Raw genomic sequence first — 25533 nt, forward strand, 5'->3', positions numbered from 1 at the left:
ACCAAGAATTCCCAGTGCTTGTCATCTTTCAAGACCTGGTCCTGCTGGGAGGGAGAGCCCTGGCCCGGGAGGAGCGGGCTGAAATGAGGTGCCTCAACTTGGGGCACCCCTACTCCCTGGTTCTGGGCAGGGGCAGCTAGAGGTGGCTTCTCCTGTAGGGGCCCAGCCCCACAGTCATTCCCGCTGCCCGAGTGTTTGCTTTGGAAAGTCTGGTTCCCATCAGCTATTTTCATCCTTGATGCCACGGCTGAGTTCTGGACCTGCCTAATGGTGTTTGTGCCCAGGATTAAATGCAGACCTCACACCCTCGAGAGCAGAGCATGACTCTTGGGCGTGGGTGAGAAAGTTCCAGACCTATAGTTTCATACACATACCTTCTCAGCCCATGAGGGACAAGGATATGACTGAGCTGAACCCAGGGTGTGGCTGGAGCTGAGGACCTCTACGCTCAAAGGACGCATGTCCTCCTTTGGAATCTGCCTCACATCTCCCTACCATGCTGGGGAGACGCGGGGCCCTACGCCCTAGCAGACCTCTGCTTCTCTCCCAGGAAGGCTCAGTGCTCCCTGCTGCCCCAGAACCTCCATCCCATCTTGGGATGCCCACATTCTGCTTTCAAGGGGAAGACTTGCTCCCTGAGGCTACAAGGTGAGTGTGTTCCCAGGCCAGCCCCCTCCTGCCCGGGTTCTCTTGTGACTCAGGCACAGCCCAGGGAGCACCTGACCTAGAGAGCAGGAGCAGACAAAGACCTCTCAGCCCTGGCCCGAGGTCAGGCGGGACAGTGGGTGACTTATGCAGCCAGACAGCAAGGCCATACAAGTCCTGCATCGCTGCCTCACCAGCTAAAAATAGCCCCTCCCACAGAGCCTGCTTGTGCCCTAGCAGCCAGGATGTTGTTTTTCCAGGCGGGGCCTCCTGGCTCCTGGTGCTCTGTGTTCTTAACACCGTTTCCTTGACAGCCAGGGGGCCTGGGGCAATGGAGGAGGCTGCTCCTGTCGCTGTCCCAACGTGGACCAGTGGGGGCTTGCTACAGTCCCCTCACCTCTGGGAGCCTCCCACCTTCATATGGTCCCTCCCACTCCCCAGCCTGGCACTCCTCACCCACACACTCCCTTTACAGAGAACCCTCAGGTCCCTGATCCTGCAGGGTCCTGGCGTGTCACAGAATGTGGATTAGACTGACGGGGTTGGAATTCAGGCTTCCTGGTTGGAATTTGGGCCTGACTAGTCAAATCTGCAGTCACAGCATCCCTGCAGAATGATTGGCATCTTCCAAAGATTCATGTAACCTTGTGCAACTTAGTCTTAAATCCCGGTGTTAACAGATTTACAGCTCAAGGAAGGGGACTGTCTTGCCAAGGGCTGCACAGCTCCCAGGTTGCTGGCTGGGCTGACCCCAGGTTTTTTAGTGTTATCCCCTTCCCCAGCCCGGAGCATTACCTGCAACCCTGCTGCACTTTCTGTGACTCTAGGATAAGATGGGGTGTGTGTAAGTCTAAGTGTTTCTGGGTGTATCTCTTTGCCTATGTGTGTATTTTTGTAAGTGTCTATGTGTGTCTATGTTGCGTGTCTCTGTGTTTGTGTCTGTCCTCATGCCTCTGTGTATGTATGTGTGTCTGTTGTGTGTGCATTAGTGTATATGTCTGCCTGGGTGTGTGTGCATTTGTGTGTGTGGATGCAGCCCAGTGACTTTTCAAACATGCTCTGAGAACACCTGGAATTCTGAGGAGACTCACTGAGGCAGGGCCGGCTGGCTGATTGGGAGGGGGACACCAGGGAGTGAGCCCTTCCCTGCCCCTGCCAACACTTACCCAAGATGGCTTGAGAAAAGGAGAAGCTATTAAAAAGATAAAGTGTTACAAAACCATTGATCTAGTCAAAACCTCTCCCATCACCATTTCCAGGTGAAGGAACTGAGGCTGAGAGACAAGAGGAGTTGCCCAAGGCTCCTCAGGCCAGGACCCCTGCTCCATGTTCCATGGCTTAGATATGTCCTGCGCTTAGAAATGTCTACACACACACACACCCTGCTTCCCAGCGCCATTGCCTGTGTAAGAGCTGCCCTCAGCCCAGGGCCCAGTTTCCACGGCCACCAGAGCCCTTCCTTGGTGGAGCTGCCAGAGGATCTGTGGTCCCCGGAGCTCTAGTCGGAGCCCCGCCAGCTTCAGACAATAGCCGACAGCACAGCATGAAGGGTCTTCTGAGGCTGTGTTGCTATTAGCTGAGTCTGGCTCCTTTGGGACAGGCAGGGAGCCAACCGCCGCTTGAGCTTTGTTTCTGTGGGAAAATGAGCTCCGAAGTTCCAAACAACATTCTGATCAACGGACTTAAAGCATCATTTCCCTCTCCGCAGCTGCGGGCTTCTGGGTCCTACAAGGCTCACTGCTTCCTCCTCCACCCCCTAACCAATTCAGGGAGGAAAGAGAGGCATCCTCTTCCCTCCCTCTTCCTCCTCCTCCATCCCCTCTCAAGAAACTCTCAGAAGTGCTTTCCTTCACCTCTCCTCCTCCCAGGCACAGGATGAGGCTGGACCGAGACTGTGGCTAAAAAGGACAGCCTGGCCTGGAAGATGGAGCTGAACTGGGAGGGTCAGCGATTTGCAGGCGGCTCTACTGGTGCCGGGTTTTCTCCCCTGGGAAGAAAACAGCCTTCAGCTACAGGGTCTGTGTCCCATTCAGCCCCATGCCCAAGCCCAACACTCATTCCCATTTGATGCTAACATTCAAAATCTGAAACACAAGGTCACTTCCTTTCTGCACTATCACATCTCCTGGAAGGTGTCTAAGAACTGCAGGAGGGGCCCTGGGTGGTCCTCACTGGCTTCTCCCGGGTGGAAGCCTCGCCCTCCTTCCCAGCGTTCTCAGAGAAGGGGCCAGGAAGGGAGCTCACACCCCAACATGGCTCAGAACCCAGCACTGAGGCAGGCAGGACGTATTGGACAGATTCTTTGATGTCCTGTGTACTTTGTCTTTAAACGACATTCAGTTTTTGAATTTCACTCCATCATATCTCTGATTTTGCTTTAATATAAAGGACAACGCTTCTCTGTCCCAGCAGTGGAGAATGGTGTTGTGTGTGAGTTCTGGAATCAGAAAGTCTTGGCTAAAAGTTCCACTTCGGCAATTTCCCTAGCTGTGTGCCTTTGGGCAGGGTACTTAGCCTCTCTGTTCCTCGCTCTCCTCACTTGTAAATTAGGGATAATAGTAGAACAGCGTGCACAGATACAGAGAACAAACAGGTGGTTGCCAGAAGGCAGCAGGTTGGGGGAGGCGAGAAACAGGTAAGAGAGATTAAGAGCAGGACTGCACTGGGGGAAGGTATAGCTCAGTGGTAGAGCCTGTGCTTAGCAGGTATGAGGTCCTGGGTTCAATCTCCAGCACCTCTGTTAAAAAAAAAAAAAAAAGAACTGCATGGCATTATCTTGAGCATTAAATGAGGTCATTTAGGCAAAGCACTTGGCACAAATCTGGCACAGGTTGAGCTTTCAATAATGTTATTGTTATTATTTCTCTTGAATGATGAGTAAAATCGATACTCTTGGAAGTCTTTGTCAATCCTTGGGAGATCCCTGGATTTGTTCTTCAGGAGCTAAGATTAGCCCAGACCTAAATTTGTGAGGATGCTACATCTTGACCCACCCACTAAGACTGGAAATTTTCATTCACTCATTCAATAGTATTTATTCGGCGTGGGGCACTGTACTCAGGGCTAGGGATACAGCAGTGAGTGGCCCAAGCAGAGATGCCTGGGCCCTCGGGAACCATGCAAACAGCCACATGATAATTGCGGCTATAGTAAGTACTATACGAGAAAAGGGCAGGAACTCCACCCTTGGGACGTGCCCCAAAGAACCAAAAGCAGGGGCTGGAACAGACACTTGCACACCCATGTTCATAGCAGCACTATTCACAATAGCCAGAGTGCCCATGGTTGGACAGACGGGTGGATAGATAAGAAAATGCGGTCTGAATAGACAATAGAATATTATTTAGCTTTAAAAAGGAATGAAGTTCTGACACATGCTATCACAGGAATAAACCCTGAAGACATTAGGCTAAGTGAAATAAGCCAAATGCGAAAGGACAAATCTTGTATGTTTCCACTTAGATGAGGCATCCAGACTAGGCAAGTTCACAGACAGAAAGTAGGAGGGTGGTTACCCGGGGCTGGGGGAGGAGGGATTGGGGAGTGAGTGTTCAGTGGGGTCGGAGTTTCAGTTTGAGATGATGGAAAAGTTCTGGAGATGGGTGGTGGCGATGGCTCTACAGCAGTGTCATTGTACTTAATGCCACTGAACTGGACACTTAAAATGATCAATTTTATGTGATGTATACAGTGTATTTTACCACTGAGGCGGAGAAAAGTTTTGCCTCCCCTACATTACAAAACAAAACAAAACACAAATTTCCCATGAACAGGAAAAAAAAAAAAGGAAAAAGATAATGGTCTTGAGAAGGGGCCCTATTAGGGCTGGGGGAGGGGCGTTTCCAGGGAGGACTGCCCTGAAGGGACAGCTGAGACTCGTTAGCAAGACAAAGGATGGGTGTGGGCTCCGGACAGAGCACTCTAGGGGGCCAAAGTAAGGAGGGCAAGGGGCTGGAGTGGAGGTAGCCGGTGAGCCTGGCCGAGCAGAGCCTGGTAAGTGTTCTGGAGTTTTCTACAGGGAAGTGGAAAGCCGTGGTGGGGTCTCACTAGGGTAAACAATACAATCGATTTGAAAGTTTAAAATCACTCTATAATTTAAGTGACAGAGGGGCTTAAGGAGGGAAAAAGAGGATGAGAGAGAGAGGGGTTTTCATCTCCCTGGGGAGATGGGGAGGAGCCCCCCCCCAACTCTTGGAAGGAGGATCCAGAAATAGCAGGGAGGGGCCCGGATGCACAAGAGCCCCCTTCCCCCCGACCACGGCCCCTCCCATCCTGAGCTCCCTCCTGCAGAGGGGTCCCTCCAGGCGTGGATTTCCCGTGCTAGGGTGGGGACACCTTCAGAGGGGATGCTTGTGTCTTTCTTGGGGTTTTGGAGGCCCAGAAGTGGAAAGACAGCAGGAGCGTTGTGTAAACACTCCTACAGCAGGAATCACTCAGAGGAGGGCTTGCAGCAGAGTCTGGGGATATTGAACTTGACAGAGGAGGGAGGTCTGGACTGGGAAACGCTGGGTGGGGCTCATCTCCATAGCAACCAGAAACAGCCCCAGACAAGCCTTGGCTCAGGCCCCCTGATGGAGGAGCAAGGAACTTGTGTTACTGAAATACTCACAGCCAAAATGAACTGCCCCAAAATAGCTCACTTCCCCATCCAGGGGCACCACACATGGTGTCTGCCACTCCCTCTTCGAAGCCCAACCAACCAACCACTAGCATATGGCAGGAAGCTGACGGTTACTGTCAGCTGTCTTTCTCTTGCTGGCTTCTTTGAATGATGATGAAAAAAGTGCGGTGTGTCAAGCATGAATCTGCTCCAAAACACTCAGGTACAAGAAATGTCAATTGTGGAATGTTTCCTAAATCATAAAATTTGATTATGGGCTAAATCATAAAATACGATTATAAATTTCTTCCCCTTTGCCAAGAGGATAAGAAATTCAACCTCAGTCATGTTGGGGGAAGGGGTGGGGTCTTCCCCTTGGTAGAATGATAATCTGGGGTTTACAAGGCGTGAGGATAAGAGAGCTTCTCCATGGGAGAGGAATCTTCTGGTCACCGGGGCAGCGGCTGAGATGCCCGTTGTCTGAGCCTTGTATGGCGAAACTTCTCTTACTTGAGCAAAGCAAGGTTTGGAGATTGTGACAAACTGGTATCTTTCTGCTCCAGCCCGGTTGTAGCAGTCAGCCGACTGCGGCTAGGGCTTTTGTAACAAAGTGCCACAAACTAGGTGGTGTAAACAACAGACAGAGTCCAAGATCAAGGTGTTGGCAGGGTTGGTCCCTTCTGAGGCTGAGAGGGAGAATCCATGCCAGGGCTCTCCCCTAGCTCCTGGGGGCCCGCTGATAATACTGGGCGATCCCTGCAGCTCTCTGCCTTGGTCTTCACATGGTGTTCCCCCGTGTGCATGTCTGGGTCCAAATTTCCCCCTTGTTGTAAGGACACCAGTTATACTGGGTTAGGGCTCACCCTAATGACTTCATCTTAACTAATTATGTCTGCAACAGTCCTACTTCCAAATAAGGTCACAATTTGAGCTACTGGGGGTTAGGATTTTAACATATGAATTTAGAGGGGGTGTCAGCCGAGGGAGGCTGATGTGGGGTTCTAGGAGGTGAGCGGCCCAAACGAAAAAATGCACGAGGAGTTGCCATACTGCTGGACAGACTTCAGCTGGAGACACCATGGGGTTAACAACACTTTATTGCCACAGGGAGGTGCTGATGGCCTTATGGAAGAAATTACGGCCTGAGCAACAATATACTCCATTGCCAACCTCCCTTCAGGCCCGAGAGGTGGCCTTTGCTGATTTCCTCCCAGACCAGGAGGAAGGCCAAGGTGTTCGGGACGTGGGGCACCCCGATGACCGGAGGCCACATGTTGAGCTGACTATTCACTGGTCCCCCATGAATAAACAGCGAGTGCTGGCACTAGTAGACACAGGAGCTGAAATTACACTGGTGCATGGAAATCCGGAGCGTTTTCAGGGACCATGGGTTGATATAGAAGGATATGGAAACAAGCAAATGTGTGTTAAACGAGTGACTCTGATTTTGGGCATTGGCCGTCTGCCCCCTGCTGCATATGAAGTGCATATATCCCCAGTAGCTGAATACATTTTGGGGATAGACATTTTGCAAGGATTGCAAATACAGACGACTCAAGGGGAATTTCGCCTGAGAGTCCGTGTGGTGAAAACAGTTATACGGGGGCATCCTCATCATGCACCTTTGGTTTTGCCACAGGCCACACGAGTGGTGAATGTCCGGCAATATCGATTGCCCGGAGGCCATGAGGAAATAGGACAGACTATTCTGAAGCTTGAGGAAGCCGGTATAATTCGGGCTACGCATAGCCCATATAACTCTCCAGTATGGCCGGTGCGGAAGCCAGACGGCTCCTGGAGGATGACAGTGGACTATCGGGAACTGAATAAAGTCACTCCCCCCATGCATGCAGCTGTGCTGAATATAACAGATTTGATGGACTGACTGTCCCATGAACTGGGTACTTGTCACTATGTGGTTGACCTGGCTAATGCATTCTTCTCGATAGACATAGCCCCTGAGAGCCAAGAACAGTTTGCCTTCACCTGGGGAGGCAGACAATGGACATTTGTTGTGTTGCCGCAGGGATAGCTGCACAGCCCCACACTGTGTCATGGCCTAGTGGCCCAGGACCTGGCTACGTGGAGCAAACCGGATACCGTTCGCTTGTTCCATTATATTGATGACATAATGCTAACCTCTGATTCTCTTTCAGATTTGGAAGCCAGTGCCACAGCGCTGCGAGAAGCCCTGGCGGGCTGGGGGTGGGCCATGAACGAGGACAAAATGCAAGGATCTGGATATTCTGTCAAATTCTTGGGTGTTGTCTGGTTGGGTAAGACAAAAGTGCTGCCTGAAGCAGTAATAGACAAAATCCAGGCATATTCCCGTCCTGAAACAGTTAAACAGTTACAGACTTATTTGGGTCTTCTGGGATACTGGCAGGTGTTTATTCCTCTTCTTTGCACTGCAACTCCTCCACTTGCATCTGTAAATCTCTCATGTCTTGGCTAGCATGCCGTAAAACAGATAAGAACATCCAGGCCACCCTCCCGGCTGCCTCTCGGTGGGCTAATGGGACATTATTTTCTAACAGCTCCAACGCCCTCCAAACGTCATCTGGCTGGGGTGCCACTGTGTCCCAATCCTCAGGTTGAGCCCACGTCAGCAAATAGGCTGCCACCGGGTACCACACAGAGGTAAGGGGCCACTTTGCTTCCACCAGAGCATCCCCGTCAGGGGCAGGGGGTTCAGAAGGGGCACTCACCTCATCCTGCCGACTACGCTAAGTGTCAGCCGAGGGAGGCTGATGTGGGGTTCTAGGAGGTGAGCGGCCCAAACGAAAAAATGCACGAGGAGTTGCCATACTGCCCAACAGACCCAGGAATGGGCCAAGGAAAATGATATTAACTGGATATTGCATGTGCCTTACCGTCCTCAAGCAGCAGGAATGATTGAACGGTACAATGGCCTATTAAAGGACAAACTGAGGGCTCTCAAACCACAAGGGCGAGGCTGGAACAGTGTCTTGCCGCAGGCGGTACGTCTTTTGAATGAACAACCTCGCCGTACAGGTATGAGCCCACTGGAAAGGTTATTGCAAGGGACTATTCGGAGGCTCAGAGTTGGGCCTGTACAGAATGCCTCCGATGTCACAATAGTGGGGCATGTGTTAATATTATGCGCCCCCAGGGTGTTGAGCTCAGGAAAACAGGACACCTGGACATGGAAGAATCAGGTCCAGACTGAAGGCCCCTGGCTAGCCCTTTTGGAACCATGGGGCGATGGGCTAGAGAAAGCCCTGCAGGTAACCCCACGAGTGGGGGAATGGCCTTTTGATGTGCAGGTTACTCTAGGGAAAACAGGAGTGTCCCTACTTAAAGGAGCAGAAGCCCTACGGCTTTGGGCAATTCCACTGATAGCTCCTGAAGCTCTCCCAGAGTGTAACCAACCTAGTGTGGGCGGGTTGGTGTGGTACCACCGCCCAGGGCGAACAGCCCTTCCTGCCACTGTACTCTCACAGGATGAGAAAGTAGCTTGCATCCTCCCAGAAGGGAGAGATTTGCCAATCATGGTGTCCACCTCTGCTCTGTCCCTCCGTCCAGGGTAACAGCAAATACCATGTTCTCCTGGGCACACACATTCGCGCGAGTCCACAACGTCTCTCACTGTTGGGTCTGTACTGAACTTCCTGTAGATGCAGGAGATGGACTGCCGTGGCACCTCCACCCCGCGTCCAGAGCTAATTGGAGCACCTTGATTCGATGGAATGCCAACAGGACAGCGAGATCGCCCTGGGTCTTGCGGCGGCAGACTATTGAAGAAATACTCCAACATGAGCGGGGCAATGCCCCCCCCCCAATTGGAAGGACTGTATGGAATGGGTGGGGATGGATGAATAGTGTTCATGTGAAAGTGAGGAACTTAAGCCCCCTCTGTATTGAGCAGCGGTTTGAACACGAGGCTCCAAACCGCACAGTGGGGTGGCTTCCCAGTAGAGCTGTGTGCCAAAATTACTTATAATGTAAATGCCTCCACCTGGTGGGATGGACGACCTCTAATTGGCACAAAACCCACTGATTTCCTGCCACCAGGGTATCTGTGGGTATGTGGCATCCACGGATGGTCTTATCTCCCAGCTAAATGGACAGGGCGCTGTACTTGGGGTAGAGCTTACTTGCCCGGACATATCCGGCCCACTTTGACAGAGCACCCCACAAATTGGGACCCACTGCACACCCAGTGGCACTGCGGGAAGCGTGCAGCTTGGTGGTTTTATCCCATGGCCCTGTTCCTGCCTGGTGCTGGGACCATCAGTGTTGAATTGCAGGTAGAAGTTTTAGCTCAGCACATATCAGCTGTACTGAATGTTACTAGAAGAGCTATAGAGGAATTGTTAGACGAGACTACCCAGATGCGAAAGGTAGTCTTACAAAATAGAATGGCATTAGATATTCTCACTGCAAGCCAGGGTGGCACATGTGCTATGTTACATATTGAATGTTGTATCTATATACCAGATCACCAGAAGGAAGTAGCTAAGGCACTGCATGAAATAGATCAGGAATTGGATCGCATAGATCATGTAACTCAAGACACCCTGAAGAATTGGTGGTCATCCTTGACATCCTCCTGGAGATGGAGCCTAACTGTCCTGGCTATTGTTGCTGTCTGTGTATTGGTAGGATGCTGTACTCCGTATTGTTGTTGTGGTCTTTGGGCACAACTGCTCCGCCCTGTGAGCTAGGGTTCCCACGACCTAGGAATGTGAGCTGGTGTTGAGATGAGTTAAGGCCGTGGGACCCAAGGCCACGATCGGAGCATTGAAATGAGTTATAGCCATGGGACCCAAGGCCACGATCGGAGCATGTTTGTAGTATGCAGTAAATAATTGCTCCACGCATGCGTCAATTATATAAGATGTAGAACAAAGAAAATAGAAGTACGCATGTGCTAGAGATATTCTGTAAGCCTAATGAACAAAGAAACTCAGAGCGCGCATGTGCTGACAGAAAACAGATAAAAGCAAGACAGGTGCATCATAGGGTGCACCTCCCTGTGGCAATAAAGTGTTGTTAACCCCATGGTGTCTCCGGCTGAAGTCTGTCCAGCAGTATGGCAACTCCTCATGCATTTTTTCGTTTGGGCCGCTCACCTCCTAGAACCCCACATCAGCCTCCCTCGGCTGACAGGGGGACACAAGTCAACCCATAATGCCTACCCTCTAAACTGAGCTCTGGGAGGCTGGGGCTGGGACCCTGTCCCGCCCCCAACCCGGGCGGGGGGGGGGGGGCGCGGCGCATTTCTCCATTTCTTGCTGCTCCCTGCCAGGCTCTGCCAACAGGGGGCACTAGAGGGTTTGCAGGGCTGGAGAAGAAAAGGCGCTTCCCAGCTGCTGGCTGTTCCCTCATCGCAGGAAGGCTGCTTTACTGGGGCTGCTGCCGGTCCTGAGCAGCAGCTAAATGCAGTTTGTAGTCTTTCCAACCTTGCAGAACCAGGTACCTCGAGCCCCCTTCAGAGACACCAACACCAGCGAGCGTGTGTTCCCCTAGAGAGCTGGGCTTTAGTTCCCAGGGGCTTTTCCTTCAAGCTTCTATATTTTAATTATTCCGACTTCGCCCTTGGGTCCTCCAGCCCTAGGTTCAGGCACTGCTGGGACACCTTCGAATTTTTTTTTTCCCACCTTTTCAGTTACCTATTGACCTAACTTGAAAGCAACATGCCTAGCTCTAGACCGGTGTTAATTCTTTATAGCAAATTCTCTTTGTTCAGATAGCTGGACCCTTTCATACAAACCCCAAAGCAGTGACCACACCCCACCTCCTGGGATTGCCTTTTGGGAACAGGACAGGAGGGGGTTGGGGGCTACCACTGGAGAATTCTTCAAACTCTGCTCCTGTCCTGGGGCTCTGAAAGCACCCCTTCCCTCTCCAGGTCCAGCCATTCAGCCCCCTACCACCCTTTAGCTCCTACAGCCCCGGCTGCACGCAGTAGGCCTTGGCTCCAACAGAAGCCTGGGGCTTTGTACCTTCAAAGTGTCTGGTAACTTCTATGTTAGCCAGAGCTGAGAACAACTGTCAGGGAACCCATAAGCCCGCCCTGGGAATAAGAAGGCTTGCCTGCCCTCTTGGTTGAGAGATGGAAAAATGCCTCGTGGTCTTTTGAGTCGCCTCCCACACAGAGTGAGGCAAAGATATAATACCTTAAAAAGCTACCCTCTCCACCAAGTGGTTGAGAATGACCTAAATCTCACTGACACAATCCTTTAGTGAACTGATCATAAATATGGGAGAGTTTCAGCTCCAGGAGGCGGATGGACGCGTTACTGAACCAGACCCGGGTCTGCTGGCCCACGCACAGTGAAGCCAATCTCCTGACACCTGGTTGTGGTGAAGGGAACTGTAGCTTTTCTTCGGGGCACCGAGCAAGGAGTCCAGGCAACTAAGGCTCAGAAGACTCGAACTCCCCATTGGCTTTCAGGGAAAGGTTTTTAAAGACGGGGTGAGGGAGGGGGTGTGGGTGTGTGATCAGCTCGTTAACACGCTTCTGATGGGTCGGTGGTGAGGTCATCGGGAGTTTGCATTATCCGCCTTCTGGTTCCAGCAGCTCTGGGGCCTCCGTGCTTGTGGGCAGCACGCAGTTAACTTCTTCCACCTGTGAGGGTCTCAGTCTCTGCAAGCTCACAGGACATGGATCAGAATATCATCTATAGCCATTGAGGAGAAACTAAAGGTCCTTGGCTTCGTGTAATGGCAAAGTTATTATTATTTTGTCTTTTTTGTTTTTGGTGGGGGCAAATAGTTACGTTTATTTATGTACATTGTTTGATAGATGCTAGGCACACACTCTACAGTGAGCTATACCCTCCCCCCCTTATTATTTTGTCTTGCTTGATTGGTTTCCTTTGCTTCTGCATTTTCTCACTTCTCTGATTAAATTTATTCTTTGGAACTTGGAGGAGGCTAAAATTTTTCCACAAACAAGAGGCAGGTGGAGGACACTGCGGGGGCGGTGAGGGAGGATCTGTGCCGGGAAGCACCCCACCTTACAGATGCAGGTCCCAGCCTCTGACAGGGGATGGGTGCTATTTCCCTCAACTCCAGCACTCTCCTCTCCTCCTCCTCCCCCTCCCCCTCCCTCCTCCCCCACAGCCCCATCCCTCCTTCTGGAACAGGGGTTTTCAAGCTGAGGACTGCAAAATCAATTTAGGGCAGAAAAATTAGCAGTTTTAAGATATAGAAAATCTCAGTGTACATCATAATAAAAATTGTCCCAAACCTAGGCTGGGGTAATTTTTTTTTTTTTTTTTTAGCTAATACAGTTCACAGTCTCCTTCTGGGGAAAATATAGCATTCATGATAAAATGCTTAAGCAATTTTTAGGTAAATTTTAATGGCATTAAGATTGCTCTGGGAAATTAGTTACCACACCCACCTACCCAGTTGTCTTCAGTCAGAAGCCCAATGACTTCTGGCTAAATAGAAGCTCTGACAGCTCTCTTCCTGTAAATGGTCCCTTATAAGAGGGAACATCTGAATTTCCCTTTTCCTCTGCATGCACTGTTGCAATACGACTTCTATGTGCTCATAACTAGCGTGACCGAATGGTGTCCTTTAGTAGCATATAGTGAGGGTAGGTATTGTTTCAGGAAGGGTGTTATGGTAGAGCCTCCTCCGCCAGCCACCAGCAGGCATAGCCCAGGATTGCCACGGGATGACCACGCATCCCTGAGTGGGAGAGGGGAAGCAGTTTTGTCTAATTTAGTTTCTAAGGGAGTCTGAGGGGAGTCTGTGGGAAGCAAGGACTAGTTCTGGAGTGGGTGCTGTTTCTGAGCAGAAATTAGAAACAGTGGGGATTAACTGGGGCCTGGGGGCTGTCACCAGGTGAGCGGTTGGGGACTGGGGCATGCCCAGCAAGAGATGGGAATTGCAAAGCGTGTCTAGGGGTATCATTGGTAAGAAAGCAGCATTGCTGAGAGAGAGGGGTATTGTGCCAACTTAGAACTGCTGCATGAAAAAAAAAGGGGGTGGGTATAGCTCAGTGGTAGAGCGCATGCTTAACACGCATGAGCAAGTACGAGGTCCTGGGTTCAGTTCCCAGGACTTCCATTAAAAAAATAAAATTAAAATCGTAATAAACTTTAAAAAAAAAAAAAAAAAAAAAAGAACTGCTGCATAACTCTGGGAAAAACCAGGTTTCCTGCTGGCTCTGCTGCAGGTGTTGTCCGAGTCTCTCCTCCCAGCCTGATTGACTGCAGGGCCATTTTGTTTTGTTTTGTTTTTTTCCTATTTCAGTCTGGGCTGATTTTTACCCTTTCAGTCCCAAACAGGCCTTTACTCTTTCAGTTCCACTTATAATAAATATATATCTGTGGGTATTGGGTCTGGATATAAAAATGTACTTCTCACTGTGGGTCAAGGTTAAAAAAAAAAAGGGAAAGCCACCATCTGATAAATTGCTTCACAACCTTTTTAACATCAGGACACACAGAAAATTATTTCTTCGTTCAGCACAAATGATATTTTTTCCACTCTCTAGATGAAGCTTCTAGGGAGTAAAGAGGTGATGGAAACAGGGGCCCAGTCACCCTGGACCCCGCCTGGTTGTCCTGTAGCGATGGGAGAAATATGCCAGGCTTACCTAAACCCCTGCTTAGCAACGCTCCAGAAGGTTCAGTCTGGAGATTAGGAGCAATTGCAGCTCAGCAAAAAGTGATCATTTCTGGAAACAGGCAGAGCCTGTGTGGACTAGAGCTGTCTGCGTTCTGGGACCTGGGCCCAGATGGGACCTTTGGCCACAAATCTGGTTCAGGAATGAAATCCCCCTGAGCCCCTCAGCGTGGGTACCTGAAAGGACCCGCCCCCTCCACCGCCTGGGAGCCCCCCTAACAACCTGTTCACACGGTCAAGTGGTTTTATCAAATTTGCAGAAGTTAGACAGTTCACCCTGATTACGTGAAGCCTGCTATCTCATTCCGCCCCCACTTCCTCTTCATCACGTTTCCCTTCCTGTCAGGAGGCTTCAGGGTGGCCACAGCACTGTGTTCCTAATTGTGTATTTTAGTTCTTAAACAGGACCTCCAACATTGTATAGGCTTTAAGCCCAACAAAACCTGCCAGTTCCGAAAATGGGTCGGGGTGGGAGTGCACTGTTGCCCCATCTTCCCTCTTCTGGCCCTTACAGCAGCCGTCCTTGCACACCCACTGCTGGGTGCGTTTTCTCTGTTGTTGGTTTTTTTTTTTTTTTTTTGAAATTTATTAAAATTTAAAATGCACACAGTAAACAGTACCAAAGAGTACAATGCACACTGAGTCACCTACCAACCCCAATTCCCAGAGCCGTGCCTCAATGGGATAAAGCCAGACACAATGTCTGGTGGGTCTTCCCCAAAATGTCATATCTAGATCTAGATCCAATTTTTTTCACAAGTATATGTTTATTTTGAATATTACTGTTACCAAGTCCAAACTTGTTTTGCTCGCCACACTGCAGGCCAATAAATCAGGAGACAAGGTGTTGAGGCAAGGAATAGCGACTTTATTCAGAAAGCCAGCAGACCAAGAAGATGGCAGACTAACATCCTGGAGAACCGTCTTCCCCAAGTCATAATTCAGGCTCCTTTTATACTAAAAAGGGGAGAGAATGTGGTTGGTTGTTGCAAACTTCTTGGTGTTGGAATCCTTTATTCTTGCAGCTGTCCACGTAGGCCAGGTCGATCAGGTCAGCGTGGTGTTCCTGCAAACCTCCAACAAGACAAATGTTATTTATCTTTACATGAATAGGGAAGAGTTATACCCTTAAAGGTCAGAGCCTTGAGAATGGGCTCTCCTGTATATTTCAGGCTCTAGGCAACAGTCTTTTACAAAAGATGCAGAACCAGCATGACTCAGCATGAGAAACAGCATAGCATTCAAGCCAAAGGAACTGATCTAATACGGAGTCAGATTTGTTCTTTTCTATTACACTACCATGTTTTTATTAGTCTCATTTATGGATGCCCCTTGTGGCAGCGGCAGCAGAGAGTGCTGGGTGGTGGAAGGAAACTTTCATCACATACAGAGGTGGCGAGATTGAGTGATCATGGTGAAAATTTCTCAACATGCTCCTGCAGGCTGAGGGTGGCCTGAGGTGAAACTTCCAAGGGAATTCCAGCACCCAGACCCGACCCTGCCTGGGCCAGGAGGCGCGCTGTGGAGGGGGGAACCCTTCCCCTCCCCAGCAGTCATACCTAGCCAGGGGATGTTTGAAAAGAAGTTGCCAGGTCTCTGGTGCAAAGAAATGCACATCAGGCAGGACAGTCATGACGAGGCTACCCATGTGCTTGAGGGCCTGGCAACAGGTCCCTGCCGCCCAGAGATCCCGGTGAGTCCCCTCACTCTACTGCCTATTTTTTATGCAAATGGAAGAATACATATATATTTAATTGCAGTTTAGTTGATTTACAATGTTCTGTTAGTTTCTGGTGTGCAGCATAGTGATTCAGACACATATATTCTCTTCCATACTCTTTTTCATTATAGGTTATAACCAGGTATTGAATGTAGTTCTCTGTACTATACATTAGGATCTTGTTGTTTGTATCTGATAATCCCAAGCTCCTAATTTATCCCTCCCCAACCGTTTTCCCCTTTGGTAACTGTAAGTTTGTTTTCTATATCTGTGAGTCTGTTTGTTTTGTAAATAAATTCATTTGTATTTTTTTAAGATTACACATATAACTGATATCATATGGTATTTTTCTTTCTGACTTACTTCATTTAGTGTAGTAACTTCTAGGTCCATCCATGTTGCTGCAAATGGCATTATTTCATTATTTTTTATGGCTGAGTAGTATTCCATTGTATATGTATGTATGTGTGTGTGTGTATACACAACTTCTTTATCCAATCATCTGTCAATGAACATTTAGGTTGCTTCCACCTCTTGGCTATTGTAAAATTGTAATAGTGCTGCTATGAACATTGGAGTGCATGTATCTTTTCAAATTATAGTTTTCTCCAGATATATGCCCAGGAATGGGATTGCTGGATCATATGGTAACTCTATTTTTAGTTTCTAAAGGAATCTCTGTGCCCTTTACAAACGGAAGTGTACTTATACAACATTCTGCACTAACAAACCTTAGCAATCTTTCCATATCAGCATATAGAATTTGACTTCTTTTCAACCGCTGCAGAGATTGCATGTGTGGAAATTAACCTGACCCTTTGGGACAGATTTCATCATGTCCATGGGGCACTTGTCCTGCAAGGTGCAACCTGGTTTTTGCACAAGACCCCACAGAAGGCTGTTACCTTACCTGTTTTCTAGTTTTAGATCCTTCACCTAGGAAGTCTCACTCAAAAGGAAAATCAAGCAGGTGGATTCTCAAGGTTGGCCACCAAGTGTCAGGAAATCAGCTGTCTGCTTAATATCAAACTCTGATCCCTTAAGATTAAGCATACACCATTACAGCCACATAAGGCATGAGACCGTTCCCCCTCCCATTCCCCCATAAAGATCCACCTCGGAGGTTGGGGGTAGTTTATATAACTACAGCGACCTAGTGGGGGCTACCCAGTGCTGGGTCACAATGAGTCAGCCCTATTTTGTAAGCTGTCGGTCTAGCATTGTGCCTGGTTCCATTTAGTTATTCGGAGTTTTGCTTAAATCTTCTGGCTGGACTGCGAAGCCAAAACATTCTAGAGGAAGCAGCGCCACCGCTAGGCTAGCTACGGTGGAGGCAGCGGTGAGGCGCGGGCGCAGGGCCCAGAATCTCCCCCCGCGGAGATTCTCCCCGCCCACCTCGGGGCTTTGGGTCTGATTTCTTGTAAGCGACGGCAGGTTTTTTTTTTTGTTGTTGTTTTGTTTTGTTTTGTTTTTTCTTCTGACTCTTCCCTGCCAATCAGCCGGCCCACTACGTCCTGGAACAGAAACGAGATCTCGCATTCATCTATATGGCTCAGCGATTACTCAAGTGGGGTGGAGATAAGAGATACAATAAGCGCTCTCTAAACGGTAGGGGATTGAATGAAGATGTCCCAGTAAGCGTTCAGTGCTCCATAAACCAGGTTTAGGTTACGGTCCCCATTGGTTAGGTTACATACGCCAGTAGGTATGAGCTCTTGCGTCCAGGGCCTTTATTGATTAATTCGCCTGTGACGCGCCCAACTATTTATTCCGGTCCCTGCGAGTACCGGGTGGAGAGGGGTGGGGAGTGCGTAGGCCGATTAGTTATGCAATAAGTGAAGTCCAGCCAGGCCTAAGGTCTGGAACACTACAAGTTCCAGAATGCATCCTTTCATTAGCGTAGGGAAAGGTCGAGGTTGAGGGAGCATTGCCTTCTGGGAATTGTAGTCTTGAACTTGTTTGTGATGCAGGAGAAACCGGGGGGAAGGGGAGAGGGAGTAAACTATTAGCACGTGACGTCCGGGATCAGGTGGTTGGGCCAGCCTCCGCGCGAGAGGTGTGATTGGCTGACTCTAATACGAACGACGCCACAAGGGGCGGGACGAAGAGGGGAGCAAGCGCACTGCGTTCCGAGTCTCGGGACCCTTTTCCGAGAGACTATGGCGCTCAACAAGAACCACTCGGAGGGCGGCGGAGTGATCGTCAACAACACCGAGAGGTGAAAACAATGCAGGAGGATCCTGGAGGACCGAAGGGCTGGCGTCGAGCGTGTGGGCGGTGGGCAGTGGGTGGTGAGAAATAAACCAGTGAAGAAGAGAAACTGATAGGGGTAAGGGGTGGGGGGGTAACGGCTGGGGGCGGGGCTGGAGGAAGGTGGGTGGGTCGTGAGGGAGGGGCCGGGATGTTGTGATCAGCCAGGGAATGGGGTGGGGCCGCTGGATGGGGCCGAGATTTGGAGAGACAGGTGGGGTCTGCGGGTAGTTTTTGAGCTCCTTTCCGAGAGTAGGTGACTTTAAGAAATGGGAAGAGCCTTAGGCAAAAATGATGGCCATTTATGGGTTTTTACTATGTTACTATATGTCAGGGACTGTACTTCGTCTTTCTTTTTCAATACGTAAGTCCTGTGTGGAAGATACTATTCACATGTTCCACGTAGAAAAACTGAGGCACAGAGAGGTTAAGTAACTTGCGTGAGATCACAGAGCTGTAAGTAACAGAGATGGGATTCCAGGGTAGGAGTCTTGTTTCCAAATTCAGTAGGCTTAACTGCCAGTATATAGCCTTCCCATATATTCCAGAACAGCTCAGTTTTCAGATGAGGAACTGAGGCCCAGAGGTGAAATTGCACAGTTAACGTTTGTCAAGTATGTAACACATTTCCTGTAAAGGTGTAAAGGTCTGTCTTTACCTCTTTCCCTTGAATTCCTGTTGGTTTGGTTCACTCCCTAGAGCAGAGGTCTCCCAACTTCCAAGTTCTTCCTACCCGTCAGTTCTGTCTCTCCTCCTACAACTGGGCTCCTTGGACGACTTCTCTTGCTCCTCGGGCACTGAGAATCGGACCAGCCAGCCCTGGTTGAGCGATGCTGAGCCTAAAGCACTTCTTGAAGGCAGAAGGAACATCGCAGGAAGTGAATCCCCAGAGAAGACCCTGTGGGATCAGAGCTTAGTAGCTGATTAAGACAGTGCTCAGCCCAGGGCTGTCACCCGGGAATTCTTGATGAGTCAGAGAACACTCAGGGAGCCCCAGACCTCAGAATGCTGACTTTTCCTCCGTCGTACCTGCTCAGGGTCTGTAAGGCCCAGCCTGTTCCCGATAATGACCTCTTTTCTCTGAGCTTGTCTTCTCTTTTCTGGTACTGGTCCTCCTTCCCACTTACCCCTCCCCAGTGAAGGAAGTTGTGATATCTGGGAGGAGAAAGAAGACAAATGCAACCATATGAACTTGGACCTTTTCTTGTAATCAGAGACACCGGACATTGCTCCTGACGTGTAGTCTCTGTGTGCAAGCCAGTCCAGGCCCCGACGAACCCTTTTGACGCTGTTTGGTAGTATCTCCTGGGACTGTTTCTTTTTCTCTCAGTGGGACTTTTCTGGGGCAAGACTGTATCTGTCCTGCTGGGCCTCCTGTGGCTTGGCTTAGGGCTTAGGGCTCAGTGCTGCTACATAATGGTGTGCCTTGTTTTAGAAAATGCTTCAGCCTCATTTCTGAAATAACTGTGTAAACAGTGATTGAAGTTTACTTTCAGTACTTAAAATTTGATTTGTGAAATAGTTAACCTTATTCCCCAAGTCCTGAAGCCCTCTGAGAGTGAAGAAAGCTGTGGACTCTCCCAGGAAGATGCCGGTACACAGTCATCTCAAGGGCTCATGGACTGACAACCCCCCCCCCCCAGACCTAGCTTAAGAACCCCAGGTTTAAAGGAACCCGGAAGTGAGTCCTTTTGTAATGTGTAGAGTCATGTCTTAAAATGTTCATTTTATGAGATTTAAAAAAACCAACCAACCAAAACCACACCTCTGGAAAAGGACCTGGAAGAAAATGGAAGGGTTAACCCGGATAATCTAAACTGATTCAGGGGATTATGGCATCCCCCGGGCCCTGCAGCTCTTCTCCTGCGCTGGTCACTTAGGGGCTGTGTGGGTGGGGTTTGGGGAAATTCTATAGAACCCCAACGTGCTAGTCGCTTCCGCGGCTTCCTTAACAGTTTCCTCCCAGCAGTGGTGAAACAGACAACATGCTGGCAGCTACTAATAAGCAGCTGTTCAGTGGGAGGATCCAGTCCCTGGAGGTGACAGGTCGTGACTCCAGATGTCCCATCAGGGCCTTTCTTTTTTTTTCGTCACAGCATTCTAATGTCCTATGACCATGTAGAACTTACATTCAATGACATGAGAAACGTGCCGGAGGCCTTCAAAGGGACCAAGAAGGGCACCGTCTACCTTACCCCGTACCGGGTGAGTTGTGCAGTGCGATGGGGTTTTGGAGGCTCGTGGCTCCTGGAGGTTGATGAGAGTCTTAGGTCAGCCTCAGCCTCATGAGTCCAGTGGCCCCTGAACCCCAGTGAAAGTTAGCGTGGTTTTCTGTCACATGCTCCTAGTTCTAGGACCACCTGGCTCTTTGCATGGCTGAATTGACCACTGGGCAGTGAATCCGTGCAAATTCCAGAGCTGCTGCTGCAGAATCTCTGTGGAGAGTTGGATGCAGCTGTGGAGATGCAGACCTGGGCTTGGAGGGGAGAGATGGCTTTTCTTTTGATTTCTGAAGTAGCCCACGAGGCCTTTGTGCACATCCAGGGTGATAAATGTGGTAAACAGGATACAAGAGCGTGGCCACCGTCTCCGGACTGCAGGATGGGCCTTGCCTGAGAGTTACCCAGGCAGGCTGAAAGACTTCCAGAGAAATACAAATGGATATTCTTGGATAAGATGGCTGCGTGTGGCTGCCCAAGAGCTAGACTTAAAGATGGTTGGAGGAAGAGGAGCACAGGCCTTAGTGGAGACGGGAGTCTCACAGCCCGAGCTCTGGGGGTTCTAGTTGGCATCTTCAGTCACAGATCGAAGTCGTGGGTGTAAAATAGAGGGTTCACCATTCTAGGGCTGGGAGACTTGCTGGTGTTTGGGCCGTGAGCCCGCAGGAAGGTTAGGACAGCCGCTGCTCCCCGGATCTGAGGCCCCCTGCCATTCCCTTCTCTCAGTTCTCTGAAGCTCGGGCTGGACACCCCCTTCCGGAGTGCTTCCCCGCCTCTGCCCTCGCCCCCCAGGCCCCTTCACTTCTGCTCCACATCCTCCACCTCCTCACCACCCCTCAGATGACAGAGCTCACACATGCTCTCTGTGAGCCACACGTTTTTCTTGTGAATTCACACATCTGGCCTCTCCAGCCCGGCTGCACGCGAGGCCTCGTACTCTACAGAGCATTCTGGCCTGGTGCCGAGAGTGCCCAGCCCGGTCCTGGGAGTGGACTCATCACACACCGGAAGTGATGGCTGAGCGGGCCCTGGTGCGGGGGTTGATGGCTCTCGTCCTCGCTCCCTGCAGGTCATCTTCCTGTCCAAGGGGAAGGACGCCATGCAGTCCTTCATGATGCCATTTTACCTGATGAAGGACTGTGAGATCAAGCAGCCTGTGTTTGGGGCAAACTACATCAAGGGAACAGTGAAGGCCGAAGCAGGAGGTGGGTGAGGGGGGTTTGGGGACACGGACGGGCTTCCAGAGAGGTGCGCTGGGGCGCCTCTGACTGCTGCCCTGGAGACGTCCTCTTTGGATCCTTACCACCCTAGCCTTGTCCTCTTCCTGGCTCTGGATTAGCTTCTGAGACCAACACTTGGGCTGCCAGCCGTGCAGGCCAGCTGACTCATGTTGCTGAGTGTGTCCGCTCCTGCGAAGCTGCTTTATTGGGGGTGGGAGGCCTGAGGGCACATGTGCCAACAAGGCTGGGGGAGGCAGGACAGGCTTGTCCCCAGTTCCAAACGGTGAAGCAGGCGTGGGCCGGAGACGGGCCGGCCTGCAGCGCTGGTGGGCGATGTGGGTGGCCGCCAGAGCAGCCCTTCTCCTGCAGCTTCCCGGGCAGTGGGTGGGGTCTGGAGAGGACGAATTGCCATCTCTTTGGACGTAAGTCATGTTCTTCCCTGAGCTGTTGATGCACTGTTCCCTTCTCAGGTGGCTGGGAAGGCGCTGCGTCGTACAAGTTGACCTTTATGGCAGGGGGCGCCATCGAATTTGGACAACGGATGCTACAGGTGGCATCTCAAGGTATCAAGGCTCTAAAAATTAGGAGCTGAGGACACATTGGATGTGTGTGGTGGTTCATTTTTTATTTTCGGTTCGTTTTTGTTTTGTTTTTGAAGCAGCCAAGAGATGAGTCTCTGGGCCCCAGGCTGCCCAGGGCTAGGAGTTGGGGAGGAAGCCTGTAATTAGGGTCAGCCTCCTGTCCCTCAAAGGCTGGGTTTCTTCTGCGTGGAGCAGGTATAGGACATTTAGACAAAGCTGTTTAGACTCAAGGACATTTTACTGTGGCTTCAGAGAAACACACAAAACCCTCACCATTAAGCTACCATCAGGCAGCCATTTTAGGTCACCTGGGATGTGTCCAGCAGACCTCCTCAGCTCATCCCCAACCTCACCTAGCTCCATTCTTTACCCCATACCTGAGCCTCCTCCCTCCTTCCCTCCATCCATCCCCCCTTGCCTGTCCTTGATCTCCTCCACCCCGGCTCTGACCCCTCCCCTCATCCCTGACTGAGGCCAACTCAACCGTGGGTGAGCAGCGGAGTGGGTAGGGTGAGGCACGTCTGCTGTGCACGTTCCTGGGACCCTGCAGCTCTGCTTGGCAGGCAGTGGGTCCGCCCTCTTTCCAGGCCCAAGGCAGGCGACACTCATTTCTCTCTCCCCTTGTACTGTAGCCTCCCGAGGCGAAGCCCCCAACGGAGCCTATGGTTACTCTTACATGCCCAGCGGGGCCTATGTCTTCCCCCCGCCAGTCGCCAATGGAATGTACCCCTGCCCTCCTGGCTACCCCTATCCACCGCCCCCACCTGGTGAGTGTGTCCTCTGCTGCCCACCCCTCACCCCACCCCCCCCACCCACTAACCACCCCCACCCAGGTCAGGGGGTCGAAGAGGGAAACCTGTTCTTTGACCTGCTCAGGACTGACGGAGAAGCTGGAGAGGCCTGGGAGGGAGCCCGGGCTGGGCTGCTCACTGGGTCCCTGTCACTCTCCTGCCAAGCAGAGTTCTATCCAGGACTTCCCATGATGGACGGAGCCATGGGATATGTGCAGCCTCCGCCACCACCCTACCCTGGGCCCATGGAGCCTCCGGTCAGTGGCCCCGATGTCCCCTCCACTTCTGCAGGTGAGGCTCCTGGGCTGCTTGCTAGTTCCCTGGGGGAACTAGCCCTGTCCTCCCCATGGTTATATAGGAGCCCCAAATAATGAGTGACTACTGGCCTAGGGACAATCCCAGGGGACCAGCAGCGTAGTGGCCTTGTGATGAAGAGCTAGATCCCAGCCCCCACTTTGTCCCTTAGCCACTTGTGTGCCCTGGGGCCAGGAAGGTCTCCTTCTGCACCTCAGTCTTGTCATCCACAGAATGTGCCAACAGTACCACCTGGTGGGTTTGTGGCGAAGCTCAGAAGGGGAGGTGGGTGTCAAGGGACTGGATGGGACAGTGTGGCCGCTGTAAGTGCTCAGGAAACGTTAACCACTGTTCTGTTGATGAAACCGGGTCCTCAGTGCTGGGGGGCTGGCGTCATGGGCCAAAAGCAGCTCCAGGGGCGGCTGGAGGAGGCAGGGAGGGTCAGTCTCTGGGGCTTATCCTGAGTGTGTGTGCTCTCGCAGCGGAAGCCAAGGCCGCAGAAGCAGCTGCCAGCGCCTATTACAACCCGGGCAACCCGCACAACGTCTACATGCCCACGGTAAGTGGGTGGCCACGGTGCTGGAGGGACCCCCACCGCCGCAGCTGGCTGGGGTTTAGGGGCGGGGGAGATCTTGTCTTATTTTGACCTTTCTAATGTGTTCTTTCCTTTCTCCCTTAGAACCAGCCTCCGCCACCGCCCTACTACCCCCCAGAAGATAAGAAGACCCAGTAGACCCCTCCCACCCCCTCCTCCCACCTCTCATCGCTCTTTCCTCCCCTCCCCTTGGGCTGAGTCTGGGGTGGGAGGTGATGGGAGAGCCTTGTCCTTCCTCCAGGTTTGATTATAAAACAGTTACCAGGAACTGTCATTGAAGGAGGGGAAGGGCCCCTTGACTCGCAAGCGGCGCCTCCCAGCTTCCCACGCGAGCCCAGAACCCCCAGGCGCTTCCCTCCCCCCATCTCTGGGGGCGTCCCCCTTGTTCCTGTTTGGCTTCTACACACGGAGGGACTCTCTGGCCACCTCCTCCAGCAGTCCAGCCCCCTGTTCTGGTAGCGCCTTTATCCTCAGCCTCATGAGCTCCGTCAGACCAGCCACGTGTCTTCTCCGGGGCCCCTGCCAGGCCCTACTCACATTCCCCCCACTGTAGTCTGTGCCTGGCTGTGAGAGGCCCCCTTCCTGCCGGACTGTCGGCCCACATTCCTTTCCCAGCCAGCCTCGGCCCCCGTCTCGCTCACCTTCCCTTCCCTGTCCTGTCCTGGTCATCCTGTTGCCACCACTTTTGACCTTTGGAGCTCTCCCCTGAGCTGCCGGGGCGGTGGCATCAGGGCCAGGCCCCTGCGACGGGGGAGGGAGCCCTTCTGCTTCCCTGCTAGTTTTTCTGGAATTTGTTTCCCTTTGCCTTCTTGCTTTTCCCTCTAGAAGGGGCTTCTTGGACTGGAACTGGAGAGTGCATGTCCATTTGGAGGCTGCGGGGCAGGCGGGGAACACGGCACCTGATCTCTGAGGCCTGGCCAGGGTGCTGACCGTGACCTCTCACCAGCCCCTCAGCCTGCCCCCTTCCCTTTGAGCTTCACGCCTGGTTGGCAGTATGCTCCCTGGATACACTAAAATTTGCTCTCATTTGCTCCTGGACTGGCCTTCAAGTGAGGAGATGGTTATTTAAAGAGAATTCCCTATTTATTTGACAAAAAAAAAAATCCAGTTAATATATTAATGTGAAATAAACCCTGTTTGCACCTTGATTTGTCTGCTGAAAATGTGAACTAGTAAAAATGAAGTAACTGGACTCTGTCTGGCTCTGTGTGTGGTGATGGCGGAGGTGAGCTCTTGGGAAGGACAGCTGTCTGGCTGCTGAGGGCTGGGGAGGCTCCCAGGAGACTGTTCCCTCCTGTGTGTGAGTCCCTTGTTCTCTTGGCCCATTTGGGCCCAAGATGCTAAGGCCTCTCCTGTGTCCATTCCACTGCAGTTGCTTGGCAGCTGTGCCCACCCACTTAGTCTCCTGGGGCCTGGTGCTGCCCAGCAACTGTCCTTGGTGGGAGGAGGCATTGAAGGCAGGGTCCAGGCTGGTCATGAGTTCCAGTGACCCTGGCCGCTGTGCTCCCTGCCTCACTTCATGGAGGTGGGACGGCACCTCTGAAGCCCGGTGGGGGTGGGGCTGTCCCCTGCAGTGCGTGTCCTGGTGCCACGCTCCTTGTAAACATCAGTGCCTGGGGCCAGGAGAGGGTGGGAAACAGCCACAGTCCATGCCCAGGCCTGCACCCCTGGGGGCCCTGGCCTGGAGGACGGCCCTGGGCGTGGTGAGCTCAGAAAGCCCAGCACCGAAGGGGCCGTTTTCCTGAACCTTCTGGACTAAGTGGCCCTGTTGGGAGAGGCTAGGCAGCAGCCTCCCCCACCTCTTCCTTCTGGCCAGCCCCACCCAGCAGCTCCTGGGGTTGGCTAAACCCACTCCAAGGGCACTTGAAGGGAGTACCCTCCTGACCATCCTTGGGGCAGGGACTGTGGGGCCGTCCCTGCCCGGCACAGCCTGGCCCTGTCACCTTTGTGGAATGTCACCTGTAGGGCTGAGCAGGTTGAGCAGTTGGCTGACTGCTGGGCTGCTGGG

At 51.7% G+C, this 25533-nt stretch overlaps 2 protein-coding genes across 5 annotated transcripts; both read left to right on the forward strand.

Moving 5' to 3' along the window:
* Window positions 1-112: 112 nt before the first annotated feature.
* Window positions 113-8801, forward strand: LOC116656732. 2 transcript variants are annotated; one of them, XM_032456813.1, is made up of 2 exons: window positions 113-648; window positions 6353-8801. In XM_032456813.1, exons 1-2 carry the CDS (start codon window positions 497-499, stop codon window positions 7128-7130), a joined length of 930 nt encoding a protein of 309 aa, XP_032312704.1. In that variant the 5' UTR covers window positions 113-496; the 3' UTR covers window positions 7131-8801. The 2 variants fall into 2 exon arrangements, 1 of the variants encoding a protein (XP_032312704.1); XR_004311647.1 differs by lacking the exon at window positions 113-648 and adding an exon at window positions 4176-4638.
* An 8834-nt stretch (window positions 8802-17635) lies between these two features.
* WBP2 (WW domain binding protein 2) lies at window positions 17636-24717 on the forward strand. 3 transcript variants are annotated; one of them, XM_032456828.1, is made up of 8 exons: window positions 17637-17793; window positions 19922-20030; window positions 21114-21249; window positions 21735-21827; window positions 22478-22612; window positions 22805-22927; window positions 23413-23489; window positions 23610-23881. In XM_032456828.1, exons 1-8 carry the CDS (start codon window positions 17735-17737, stop codon window positions 23661-23663), a joined length of 786 nt encoding a protein of 261 aa, XP_032312719.1. In that variant the 5' UTR covers window positions 17637-17734; the 3' UTR covers window positions 23664-23881. The 3 variants fall into 3 exon arrangements, with proteins under 3 accessions (XP_032312721.1, XP_032312719.1, XP_032312720.1); XM_032456829.1 differs by having other exon boundaries at window positions 17761-17904; window positions 23610-24717; XM_032456830.1 differs by lacking the exon at window positions 22478-22612 and having other exon boundaries at window positions 17636-17793; window positions 23610-24717.
* Window positions 24718-25533: the final 816 nt, after the last annotated feature.

The sequence above is a fragment of the Camelus ferus genome, chromosome 16, assembly GCF_009834535.1.
Source record: "Camelus ferus isolate YT-003-E chromosome 16, BCGSAC_Cfer_1.0, whole genome shotgun sequence".
Taxonomy (NCBI): Eukaryota; Metazoa; Chordata; class Mammalia; order Artiodactyla; family Camelidae; genus Camelus; species Camelus ferus.

What these genes read in the sequence shown, in the direction of transcription:
- WBP2 (XM_032456828.1), top strand. Translation starts at nt 17,735, where the DNA reads ATGGCGCTCAACAAGAACCACTCGGAGGGCGGCGGAGTGATCGTCAAC. An exon ending in ATCGTCAACAACACCGAGAG is followed by an intron (nt 17,794 to 19,921) that starts GTGAAAACAATG and finishes TTTTCGTCACAG; the next exon opens with CATTCTAATGTCCTATGACC. An exon ending in AGTGAAGGCCGAAGCAGGAG is followed by an intron (nt 21,250 to 21,734) that starts GTGGGTGAGGGG and finishes TTCCCTTCTCAG; the next exon opens with GTGGCTGGGAAGGCGCTGCG.
- LOC116656732 (XM_032456813.1), top strand. Translation starts at nt 497, where the DNA reads ATGCTGGGGAGACGCGGGGCCCTACGCCCTAGCAGACCTCTGCTTCTC. An exon ending in TTGCTCCCTGAGGCTACAAG is followed by an intron (nt 649 to 6,352) that starts GTGAGTGTGTTC and finishes TTATTGCCACAG; the next exon opens with GGAGGTGCTGATGGCCTTAT.